Source organism: Plasmodium gonderi (genome assembly GCF_002157705.1).
Source record: "Plasmodium gonderi DNA, contig: Chr07, whole genome shotgun sequence".
Classification (NCBI taxonomy): Eukaryota; Apicomplexa; class Aconoidasida; order Haemosporida; family Plasmodiidae; genus Plasmodium; species Plasmodium gonderi.
The window spans coordinates 1,466,238-1,478,630 of record NW_021628932.1 but is presented as its reverse complement, the minus strand read 5'-3'; the positions used below and the strand labels follow the sequence as shown (position 1 = coordinate 1,478,630).

Genomic DNA, 12,393 nt, shown 5'->3' with positions numbered 1-12,393 from the left:
TCTTCCTCGACCCCACTCCACCCTCTTATCAGAAACAAGCTCATGTTTTTCTCTCTTCTGCTTTCCCCAACCCATGCTCTTAACGCACCTCTACTTGACAAGGGATTCCTCCATCCGGAGCAGAGAAAGTAACTTAGCTTCCTCCATTGCATCTTGGGGATATCCATCTACATTTTTCTTCACACGAGGAATAGAAGAAACCGATTCATCTTTTCCATGTTTCTTATTATAACAAAATGCACTGATATTAAAGTTGTTGAAATCGTAAGGATACAAAACATCTGTGTTATTCATGGGCTTATTTGTCTCGGAGCATTTGTATCGAGGAATAAAAAAAGGCAATATCATATTATACTTAAAAAGTAAGGAAAACAAATTCTTCTTTTTTAAATATATTTTAATATATTTTCTATCTTTGCACACTTGTTCTATTTCGTGAAGTGATAAAATTATTTGTTTTTTTTGAAATATATTTTTTTTTTTTTTTTCGTGGGGTAGAATTTTTTTTTTTTCTTCATCTTCCCCTCCCTCATTCATTCTAAATATTGTAAATGGATAAAGTAACAAATGCTTGTTTTTATAATCTAAGACTGCTCTTAAAATAACTGAATTGTAAAAATAAAGGTAACTCGTGTAAAACGCTAACAATCCTGTGCATAATAAATAACCATACATACTTGTAATCACATCAAATTCAATTAAACATATAGACATGGATGATAACAATATCCCACCAATCAATGAATTATGTATATTTTTCTTTATTCTCTTATTTTCACTCTTTTCAATATCTAACAACACTATTTTGAATTTCCCTTTTTCATCATGTTCATATTTTAAATTATAATATTTACCATAAGTGTTGTTATATCTCTCATTAATGAAGAACATATGAATCTCTCTTCTGCTCTTTCTTCCTATACTCTCATGATGATCAAACTTCACTTTTTCACTACTTAAAAAGGGGAACCCGTTCCAGTGTTTACCTACTATTTTTTTTCTTATGTTGTTGTTCATTTCGGTTGTTGGAATGAGCGACTCTGATGGAGCATGTTCAGAAAAAGAGGCCAGACCAGACCAAATGAGAAGAAAAAAAATAAAATATAATCTAATATAATCAAATCCAATCAAATCTAATCGATTCTAATCGATTCATTTATTTTTATGCCTTAGCAGAAACATGAACAAAACCTTTTGCAGTGATTTCGACTGTTACTCGCGTGATGACCCCCACACACACACCCTTTTATGCGTGTTTTTTAATCTCCTTTTTTTTATCTCTATTTTAACCGCTCTTTCCACCTCTTTTTTTTAATCTCCTTTTTAATCTCTTTTTTTATCTCCATTTTTTATCTCCTTTTTAATCTCTTTTTTTTATCTCTATTTTTTTTTTTTTTTTTTTTTTCTCTCTCTCTTCTCTTTAAGCATCCAATAGGAAAAAAAAAAAAAAAAAAAAAAAAATTATTCATCCATCAGAACCCATACACGGGATGACATAATGAACTACACACATATACACATATGTATGTATATATATATATGTATGTACACGGGCGCTAAGGTGCAAACTTGTATGCAAAATAAAACGTGCACAGGATGACCAAAACCGATACAAGTGAAGATACCCACAGAACATATAAGTATCTCTCTCGACCTCGTGGCATTGAATAAACATAAATAACATCCACGTAATAGTTCTCTTCACGATGTAGAGAATAATATATAGGAATGTTCATCTTCTGTATGTTATTCATCGCTGTAACATGTTTCTTTAATTTTTTGTTCTCTTGAATCTTGTCGAAGTTGAATGTATTGTTCTTCACCCTTTGTGTGTTAATCGTTCTGGCCAGTGTATAGTTCATGAGTTCCTCTTGCTTGCAGTGATCTCTTCGTTCATTAAGGCCATTTGTCCCACTTCGACCATTAATGCCATTTGTCCCACTTCGACCATTAATGCCATTTGTCCCACTTCGATCATTAATGCCATTTGTCCCACTTCGATCATTAATGCCATTTGTCCCATTTCTCAGCACAGGAGGTGCATGCAACAACTGAACGAAGGACGTCTCCCTCAAGTACACATAAAAATCTCTAGTGTGAATGCTTAGCATGCTTTTCCCTCCATTCATATAAACATGTTTTGCATCTGCATACACAGTTCCACCACCCTCTCTCATCCTATCGATACCTGTAGAACCACCCAATCCCCTATCACATAAACAATTCAAAAATACTTTCGCGTTAGATATCACTACTGCATCATAATATGTACAGTCTTCCTCCTCCTTCCCATGGAGGTTCACAAAATCATCGGACATATGTATACTACTACTCCACATGTTGAAACTCATCTTCCATTTGTTTTTTTTTCCTCGAGTTGTTTTCTCACATGGTGCAACATACCTACTGCCAATCGGAACCTCGTACCAGAGCGAAGCACAAGCTGCGTGTTCTGAATCGTTCTTCCTTCGTCTTTTTATCACAAAGCGATGGGGGATTCTTCCACCACTTTGGCTTGAGTCATCTCTCCTACTTGAATCACCACTCCGACTTGAATCACCACTCCTACTTGAATCACCACTCCTACTTGAATCACCACTCCTACTTGAATCACCACTCCTACTTGAATCACCACTCCTACTTGAATCACCACTCCTACTTGAATCACCACTCCTACTTGAATCACCACTCCTACTTGAATCACCACTCCGACTTGAATCACCACTCCTACTTGAATCACCACTCCTACTTGAATCACCACTCTGGTTTGAGCTCCTACTAGCCAAATGAACCCGCGTGACTTCATCCCCGATGGTGCCTCTTCTCTGAGAACGCCCACCATAGATGCATGTTAGAACCCGTAAATAGCCAAGCCGATGGTGCAACTGCTTGAGCGCCCCGCAAGGCCGATAATGGCCCGACCCCCATTGTTCAGGTAAAAGTCTAGAACGATACTGTGTAACGATAGGAGGAGACATGTACTTGTAATTCTCCACATCTGAAAAAGATGCTGTAAAGTTGGGACTTGTTATCTTCTCCTTATCTAGTAGAATTCCGTTCGGGTACAAATCCAGTATAATCACTTTACATCTTTGTAAAAATGCAGCATTACACGCTGCCCTGTTGCCTTCGCAGAGGACCCTAATCATACCTCGTGAACACTTTTTCATACCTTCTCCCTCAAATTCTTTATGAACAATCAGGTTAAAAATGTTTCTATTCCATCTCACCTCATTTGTCTCTTCCCTATACATGACATAATCATGTGTGCCATAAAGGTGATCATGAAAAAGCAATGGCATGTGGGTAACATTGCTGATCCCTTCCACGATAGAGTAGTTTCTTTTTATTTTAAAGCAAGAGCTATCATTACACAATCGTTTGCTTATCCCGCTTAGATGTGCATACATGTAAGACAACAGAACCACCCCACTTCTTAACCCATTTCTGTATGTGACATTTTCATAACGCATTTCTTCCTCTCTCTCTTTGGAATATACATATATCTGATTATTTAAGAAGCTGCTCATGATTTCAGTTTCTTTTCTCAAATCTTTACACTGGAATTTTTCAAAAAGGAAGGATAGATGATCCATACACTTGTGGTTCTTTACATGCATGTCGAACGAGATGGTGAACACCTCTTTTATATGAACACCTTTGTGGGGTCTTCTTCTCTTTTCCCCAGACTTATCCTGCATGTGCACCTCAGCTAAACTTCTAACACGCAAGTTGGAAATCAACCCATGGTACATAACAAACTGAAGAAAAATATGAGAACATTTATTTCTCATTTTCACTCTTTGCATATATAACTCCTTTAAGTGTTCCTCGAACTTGGCCTTTATCAAATCACTCTTCGAAATGTACATGAACCCCCATATGTCTTCTTCGTCTTCTTCGCCTCCTTCATCTTCTTCGCCTCCTTCATCTTCTTCGTCTTCTTCATCTTCATCATATGCATCCGTGTCTTTATTCTCCTTCTCACCCTTCGTTGTTATTTTTTCTTCATATTTCTTCTGCCTCAGTTTTTCTATCCTGGTTTTGTCATCCCAATTAAGTAAAACGTACTTATGTGATAAGCAATGTTTATCTACTACATGAATTCCATTGGTTTCTACATCCGTGCCATTTATGATTCCAAGGAAAGATTGATCACATCCTTTGTACAAATCCTCAATTGCTTTACTATTAACATAAAGTGGGTTCAAATTTTTCATCAAATTGGAGATGTATGTTTCTTTCACATCTCTGCCATTTCCTCTGTAAATTCCTTCTCTTTTCCATGTCTTTAGTAATATCCCACTAGGAATATAGACTTTGTCAAACTGCTCAGATGAATGAGATTCTTGAGGTTCCCCTTGATGGGCAGACCCCGATGGGGAGTGATTCATCGAGTAACTTCTAATCATGTTGTTCCAGTTAGAACCTGAATAGTACACTTTCTGCAGGAACTGTCCCATAATTTCTACCTTGCCTTGTTCATAATTTTTTTTCTTCCATTTCAGAAAAGCGGATAGGCCATTAAAATGCTCATTTGCCTCGTACATCCCACTACTTCTATCCTTATAAATAATAAAATGACGTGATTCATGGAAAGCAATCTCATCTTCTTCATATATGAACACACCTTCGCAACGCATTTTTCTTATCCTTCCTTCACATTCTGATGTAGATTGTAGTAGGATTCCTACCACTAACAAAACTCGTCTTGATGATAAGAACATCCTCTTCTTGCCTTTCAGCAACACTGCCGTTATAAACCCACGCAAGAGGAGATTCACTGTGGAGCTCTTCATTGTGAAGAGGATGCACTATGGGAAGGCTCACTAAGAAGAGAAAGCACTATGGGAAGGCTCACTAAGAAGAGAATGCACTACTGGAGGATACACTATGGGAAGACTCATTGCAAAATGGCTTCCTCCTCCTTAACACGTCCTTTGTGCATTTATTATTAGAGTCCAAAGAATAACAAAATTTACACGAGCTTGCTTACCAATGTTTCCTATTCTTTTTGCACTTGTACACACTTAACAAGCTTCAATCAGGAAATTTTTTTTTTTTTTTTTTTTTAAAAAATATGAAATGTCCTCACGACCACAATGGTCTTCCCCACTATCTCTCTCTCTCGTTCTCGCTCTTTAACTTGGACACAATTCAACACAACGCTCTTATCAAAAGAAACGTCTACATATGTGGGGTACAAATCGAACATTATCAATTCTTTTTCACATTTCAATTCTAGTTTGTATTCCCTCTTTTAGTTTGGAAATTCACTTTAGTACAACCCCTTTCTGCTTTTTGAAGTTTTACCCCACCGCTACTAGGTTATTATTTTTTATTGTTTTTTTTTTTTTTTTTTTTTTTTTTTCTCTTGTTACATGCATGCATTGAAAAAAAAAACAAATTTATATCCCAAAATCGAACATCCCCATGTTCCTCGCTTGGTCATATGGTGTGTAGCGGGCTTCTACACATGTGCATAAGAGTGCTTTTATATTGCAAAATAAGTGCATGTACACAATATGTGTATAAGTTGTATGTAATATATATGCGTACAAGTAGGTAATGCCTCCACTTTTATTACAGATTCTTATGTGTGCTTGTTGGGGCATGGAAACTTAGTTAGCTCATTATCACACCTTTACTTCATCTCTCTCTCTCCACGACTCTCTATTTCGTTATCCCTACCTCTCTATACGTCTCTCTCCCTACCTTCTCTATACGTCTCTCTCTTTTTTTTTTTTCTGCGCTTCCTTTTTGAAAATACGTTTTGGCTACCCCATCCCATCATGGCAATGCTCCCCCGTGCCACAAGTGGCCCATTAAAATGTTTATTTTTATTTTTTTTTTTTTTATTTTTTTTTTTTTTTATTTTTTTTTTTTTTTTTTTTTTCTAGCACAACACTGCTTGATTACTTCACCTCTCTATGACTTTATAAGACCCCTTTTTTTCACGCCTCTGCACAAATAGATATGCCTCTTTTTTTTTTTTTTTTTTTTTTGGTTTTCTCTCCACCATACATTTTTAAGCATATCTACCATTCATCCACGTGTTGTTTCACACCCAGTCTGGAGTCTCCTACAAGAAAAGCAGATAAGCAATTAAGTGGCAAAGTGGAACAGTTCGTGGGGAGAAAACAAAAAAAAAAAAAAGAGAAGAGAATAAAAAAAAAGAAAAGAAAACGCCACATATTACCTTAATGACATGTAGGAGAAATGGGTTAGCTACATGTGTATATATGCACGTGTTATATGCACGTGTTATATGCACGTGTTATATGCACGTGTTATATGAACGTGTTATATGAACGTGTTATATGAACGTGTTATATGAACGTGTTATATGAACGTGTTATATGCATGTATTATGTACATGTATTATGTACATGTGTGTGAGTGCGTCCTTTTCTGAAGATTGAGATATGCACATAGAACCTTACTGAGTAGACGAGACACAGACACAACAACGTACAGCTACTCTTTTCCCTCTGTCACTGTATGCCACACCATATTCATTATGTCCACTTTGACAGATAATGAATCGCATAAAAATGAAGACGCATACACAAATACAAAATATGAAAACATCTTAAAACTGAAAGAGACCAAAACAAAGCTTAGTGAGAAACTCATAAGGTACACATTCTCTTTTCCATCCCATCCACCTTTTTCCAAAAAAAAAAAAAAAAAAAAAAAAAGTGCTGATTTGGGAACTCGTTCCTTATATCCGTTTCTACCATTCATTATCATTCATCATACAGTACCAACAATTTACATAAAAAAAAAAAAAAAAAGTCTCACAATCTATTTTTCTCCACAGATATGACTGGTCTCAGACAAGTGGAAGAATATTTGTAACTCTGTACAAAAAGAATCTTGATGAAGACAATTTGCTTTACTACATAAAAGATGGTTTTTTGGAAATACTCATAAACATGAGTGGTACGTCCCTTACCTGTTACACCACACATATATGCCACTCCCCTCACCTGTTACACCACACATATATGCCACTCCCCTCACCTGTTACATCACACTTCATACAGATGACGAGATATATCTTCTGGAAAAACGTCTCTTTTCGAAAATAATTCCAAATCAGACAAGGATTTGCATAACACCCGTAAGTCAAGCCAATTTTTTCTCCATTTCGATAAACCCATCGACACGAGTGCGAGCGTGTTTTTTTTTTTTTTCACACCTACTTGTGCACCACTCTCTCACCCATTTACATGCACATATGCACGAAGATGAAAATAGAAATCAACCTCCAAAAGGAACAAGAAGGTAAACAGAAGAGGGTTATGTCTGCATGGAATCGATGACTCTACTGGGTGGGGTGCCGTACATATATATGTATATGCATGCATGTGTGTGTGTGTGTTTTTTTTTTATTTTACCTTTTTTTACATTTTCTTACCTTTTTTTACATTTTCTTACATTTTTTTACATTTTCTTACATTTTCGTACACTTTCTTACATTTTTGTACATTTTCTTACATTTTTTTACATTTTTGTACATTTTCTTACATTTTCGTACACTTTCTTACATTTTCTTACACTTTCTTACATTTTCGTACACTTTCTTACATTTTCTTACACTTTCTTACATTTTCGTACACTTTCTTACATTTTCGTACACTTTCTTACATTTTCGTACACTTTCTTACATTTTCTTACACTTTCTTACATTTTCTTACATTTTTTTACCTTTTTTTTTATTTACTCTCGCCCCACCTTTCTGAAGACCTCGAATGGCCTCAACTGGAGAAAAACGCAGAAAAAGAAAAAGAAAACATGAATGGAATATCCAAAAATAAAGATAACCTCTTAAACCCATTCAGCGGAAAAAGTACCCACGAGTGGGACCAGCTAACCAAGGTTCGTATAAAATAATAATAATAACAATAAAATCAAGGGAGAATTATGTCTCAACACCTGAGCAAAATATAATAACATAGAATAGAACAGCTGCGCTTGTTAAAATGCCACAATTGACAATGCTTAAAAGGAAACTAGTTAAACAAGTGTAAAATAAAATAATAATTTTAAGCACATTTTGTCTTACCCCTTTTTTTTTCTATCTCATCCATCATCTGAAAAATAGTCCATAAAGGAAGATGAAGAAGAAGGAAACATCGACACGTTTTTTAGAAAAATATACAATGAGGGAGATGATGACACGAAGAGAGCCATGATTAAGTCATTCGTAAGTGCACACCGTGCAGTGGTGGCTGTCTGTTTGCCTGCGTCTGTGTCTATGTCTGTGTCTATGCCTGTGTCTGTGTAGCTATAATCCCACCATTAGCCAGAGTGCTTGGTTACAAACACGCGTTCGAAAGAAAAAAAGAAAAGATAAAGTTTTTAAAAACAACTCTGCAAGCATGCTGCACCTGTCCCCCTATCTGTTTTTTTTTTTTTTTTTTTTTTTTTTTCAACCCATCCAATCCCTCTTCCCTTGCAGCAAACGTCCCGAGGAACCGTTCTCTCCACCAACTGGAAAGATGTTCAACACAAAAATTACGAAAAAGTAAAACCTTGAAGGGGGAAAAGTGGAAAATGGGGAATGCAAACGCATCTCCTTCACATGAGAGGTTTATTTATTTATTTATTTTATTTATTTATTTTATTTAATTATTTATTTTATTTAATTATTTATTTTATTTAATTATTTATTTTATTTAATTATTTATTTTACTTTAATTTCTCAACGTCACACGTGAATGTTTCACCCCTTTCAGGACAAGTCATTAACAGAGGAAAAAAAATAGATAATTTGAAAGTGCCTCTTTTAAACGCGGTGTTATAAATAAAGCAGGGGCAAACACACATTTATATCCAGAGGAAGACGTGGGGAAAAAAAAAAGAAAAAAAAAAAAAAAAAAAAGTTTGGCGTTAAAAATCAATTTTCAGCCGTGCACCCATTTTACCTGAACATGTTCAGGCGAAAATAACATTTTGTCACTTTTTTCGTATTTTATTTTACCCTCTTCTCTTTTGTCTTATTCTCTTTTACCCCATTTTTGAACTTTTCTTTCCTGTTATGACGTCCATTTCTGCATCGTCACTCTCCTCATTGTGTATCTAAAACGGGTTGCTAATATGACGATGACTCCTAAAATAAGCCCTGTCTGCATTAACAACTTTGTTTATATTTCCAATTCCATTGCGAAGGATGTGTTTCGAAATGCGTTTTAAGTATGTGGGCATTTCCTCCATATCATATTGGTTCTTTAAAATAATTGAAGTATCAGTACCTCTGTTTATAAGAACATAGAAAGTCACCAAAGCCAAGATCATCACAAGGAGTATACATAAAAAAAATATGACCATTCGGAGCATATTTTTCATTATTCCAAAAAATATCGAAGAAGATACAATGATTAGTTCTTTTTCGAATTTATTTTGCAATTTTTCCTCTTTTTCACTTTTCCTAAACTTGGACATGATGACTTCTTCTATTAAGACACGTTTTACATTGCCACCTTTTTCATCTTCTACATGAAGAGTACGCTCATTCACAGAACAATTAGTCTCACACACATTTTCGTGCGAAAACGGATAGTCCTTCTCATCACTCTTTAGCTGATCCACTTCTTTCAACTTCTCATCACTCTCTAGCTGATCCACTTCTTTCAACTTCTCATCACTCTCTAGCTGATCCACTTCTTTCAACTTCTCATCACTCTCTAGCTGATCCACTTCTTTCAACTTCTCATCACTCTCTAGCTGATCCACTTCTTTCAACTTCTCATCACTCTCTAGCTGATCCACTTCTTTCAACTTCTCATCACTCTTTAGCTGATCCACTTCTTTCAACTTCTCCACACCAGTACCACTTGACGCAATTCCCCAGTCTTCATAACTTGGGTAGAAGAAAGAGGCCAACTTGGACACGTCAACCTCCTTATGCAAAACACCTGTCTGTTCATAATTTATTTTATTGTCAATGTTAGTTTTACCTGCACAAGAATTGCCCCTATGCGTGCAGAAGAAAGCTTTATATATCTTCTCAAATAAATCTTGTTTCAAAAATTCATTATCAGGTGGTTGAAATCTGTTGTATATGTCGATCTTAAAAGGAAATGTTAGCTTGTTAGAGATATATCCAAAATGGTTGTACCGGCTTACAGTTGCGCTAGATTTAGACATTTCAATGATATGTTTATTTTTTTCAGAAGGCCCTGCCCCTTCGAAATTCAACATGTGCTTCATCATGAATGCAATTTTGAATTCACGTGAATTTTTCTTCTTCTCGTAAAATTCTGGACATAGCCAGTAGAACGTGCTTTTCCTGCAAACACGGGAGAAGGACACACGTGGGCACATGTGAAGCCTCTGCAAGTTTGAGAAGTTGCAAGTTTGAGAAGTTGCAAGTTTGAGAAGTTGCAAGTTTGAGAAGCTATGAGTGCATAAGACTTCCGGGGAAATTTCCCTGCCTTCTCTTGTAAGCACAACGATGACAGATGTGCACACACGAGCCGCAAGGGATACAAACGGTGCAAACTGACACTTTCGAATAAACCTACCCGAACATCTTCCTATAGGTGGAACTACAAATGTGTTCAGATTTTTCCAAGAGGAAGTTCCATCCCCCTAGAGGTTCTTCATTCACGGGAATTCCTACAAATGGAAAGTGACGTCGGTGCAGCAAGTGAATATGAAAAAGTGACGTCGGTGCAGCAAGTGAATATGAAAAAGTGACGTCGGTGCAGCACATGAATAAGAAAAAGTGTCATCCCTGTCTGCATATACGTGACTGTTTTTGTGTGGCTACTTTCATTTCCTCCCCCCTTCTCAAAAGCGCTGGTTGTGCACATGAAGACATTTAGATGCAGACACATGCAAGCGGCTCTTACTTTCTCCGTCTGATTTGTGAAGAAAGAAGTAGTCCAAGTTACAGACGTAGTCATTTAGGAATGGATACACATACTTGATTTTGTCTGCGAGGGGAGGAAGTAAGACGTGGTGGTAAGACGTAGGAGAAAACGAATTGATAAGACGTGGTGGTAAGACGTGGGAGAAAGAGTGGCTGCTCTCGGTGAGGACCTGCCAGTGCTGAACCACTCTGCATCTCACCCCCTATGATAATTTTCTCGCCCATGTAGAAACCTTTGAAAGCATTTTCAATATATCGCTTCTGCTTCTTGAGGTTTTCAAACATATCCGTGTTTCTCACATGACCAGTATACCTCTTGTATAGGTGTATACGTTTGTTGCGTATAATGTTTTCATTATCATTAACATTAACACAATGTTGAGTGCCAACGGTCTTTGTGCACTTATTTGCTTTTTCAAAATTGAAAATGTCATCAAAAGTTTCATCCTTGGGAATGCTATACACGACTTGGCAATCAGTACACTTTACTTTATCTGTCATCAAAAGAGTGTATTTTTTTTTTTTTATTAAACGAAATTTTTCTTCTTCTGCCTTGGCCTGAGATATATCCATCTTCATTTGTATGTGTTTCATAGCAGAATATACCTTGAGTACATGTTCTTTCTTTAGTTCATTAATTTGAGAATTATTAAAAAAACTGCTAATGTCTTTATGCAAAACTATCGGACAATCAGTGTATGAAATTGTACATTCTACATGATTTTTATTGTTATAAACGATCAGACATGCAATCCAACAGAAGACGAAAAATAAACTGACACATGTAAAAAGAGTCAATTTAAAATTCTGCATTATTTTATATTTATGTATCCTCCTTTTTATATTTCTTATCTTCACCCCCTTGTCACTTGTGTATCCCATGTACAAACTCCTTTTAGAATTATTATAATATTCCACGTTACTTAAATCTTTGTAACACTTGCTGAACTTGTAGAGTCTCATCAACCAGCTCTCTCCATCGTCTCCTTTCTTGTATAGACAATGCGAGTGCCTTTTCGTGGTGAAGTTTTTTATCACTATGTTGTTTATCAGATATCGTTCCTTCATTCGCTCAGCCGATTGTTCGCTCAGCCGATTGTTCGCTCAGCAGATTGTCCGTTTGTCCAAATGTCCTCTTCTCCGCTTAACTGCTTAACCGCTTAACCGCTTAACCGATTAACCGCTTAACCGCTTAACCGATTAACCACTTAACTTCTTAACCACTTAACTGCTTAACTGCTTACCCTATCAGCCTTGCATCTTTGCAAAAGTGGAGTCAGGCCATGCGTGCACATGTGGAGAGAGAGCTACAGCTTGAAGTGTAGGTAAGCTATATTACACTGTATCTATTTTACTAATCAAAATCACAATTTTTTTTTTTTTTCTTTTTTCCCCTCCCCCTCTCCTTATCTATGTAGTTATATGTGTTTCCTTGTGTACGTATCAAATTGATTATCACAATGGATGTTTTTAGTTAATGACGGTGTACGCACAATAGGCGTATAGGTTTT

At 36.2% G+C, this 12,393-nt stretch overlaps 4 protein-coding genes across 4 annotated transcripts; 1 reads left to right on the top strand and 3 right to left on the bottom strand.

Annotated features, from left to right (window-relative positions):
• Nucleotides 1-90: 90 nt before the first annotated feature.
• PGO_073140 (conserved Plasmodium protein, unknown function) lies at nucleotides 91-1,017 on the bottom strand (the record flags this gene model as incomplete). The annotated part of the gene is made up of 1 exon (XM_028687187.1): nucleotides 91-1,017. The coding sequence occupies one exon, from the start codon at nucleotides 1,015-1,017 to the stop codon at nucleotides 91-93; it is 927 nt and encodes a 308-aa protein (XP_028542988.1).
• Nucleotides 1,018-1,556: 539 nt separating this feature from the next.
• PGO_073130 (conserved Plasmodium protein, unknown function) lies at nucleotides 1,557-4,799 on the bottom strand (the record flags this gene model as incomplete). Its single annotated transcript, XM_028687186.1, has 1 exon — nucleotides 1,557-4,799. One exon carries the CDS (start codon nucleotides 4,797-4,799, stop codon nucleotides 1,557-1,559), a length of 3,243 nt encoding a protein of 1,080 aa, XP_028542987.1.
• A 1,420-nt stretch (nucleotides 4,800-6,219) lies between these two features.
• On the top strand, nucleotides 6,220-8,774 carry PGO_073120 (SGS domain containing protein; the record flags this gene model as incomplete). The annotated part of the gene is made up of 9 exons (XM_028687185.1): nucleotides 6,220-6,223; nucleotides 6,537-6,639; nucleotides 6,824-6,945; nucleotides 7,050-7,126; nucleotides 7,254-7,290; nucleotides 7,751-7,884; nucleotides 8,111-8,212; nucleotides 8,468-8,533; nucleotides 8,745-8,774. The coding sequence occupies 9 exons, from the start codon at nucleotides 6,220-6,222 to the stop codon at nucleotides 8,772-8,774; spliced, it is 675 nt and encodes a 224-aa protein (XP_028542986.1).
• Nucleotides 8,775-9,087: 313 nt separating this feature from the next.
• PGO_073110 (hypothetical protein, conserved) lies at nucleotides 9,088-11,950 on the bottom strand (the record flags this gene model as incomplete). Its single annotated transcript, XM_028687184.1, has 4 exons — nucleotides 9,088-10,297; nucleotides 10,533-10,626; nucleotides 10,863-10,946; nucleotides 11,083-11,950. The coding sequence occupies 4 exons, from the start codon at nucleotides 11,948-11,950 to the stop codon at nucleotides 9,088-9,090; spliced, it is 2,256 nt and encodes a 751-aa protein (XP_028542985.1).
• Nucleotides 11,951-12,393: the final 443 nt, after the last annotated feature.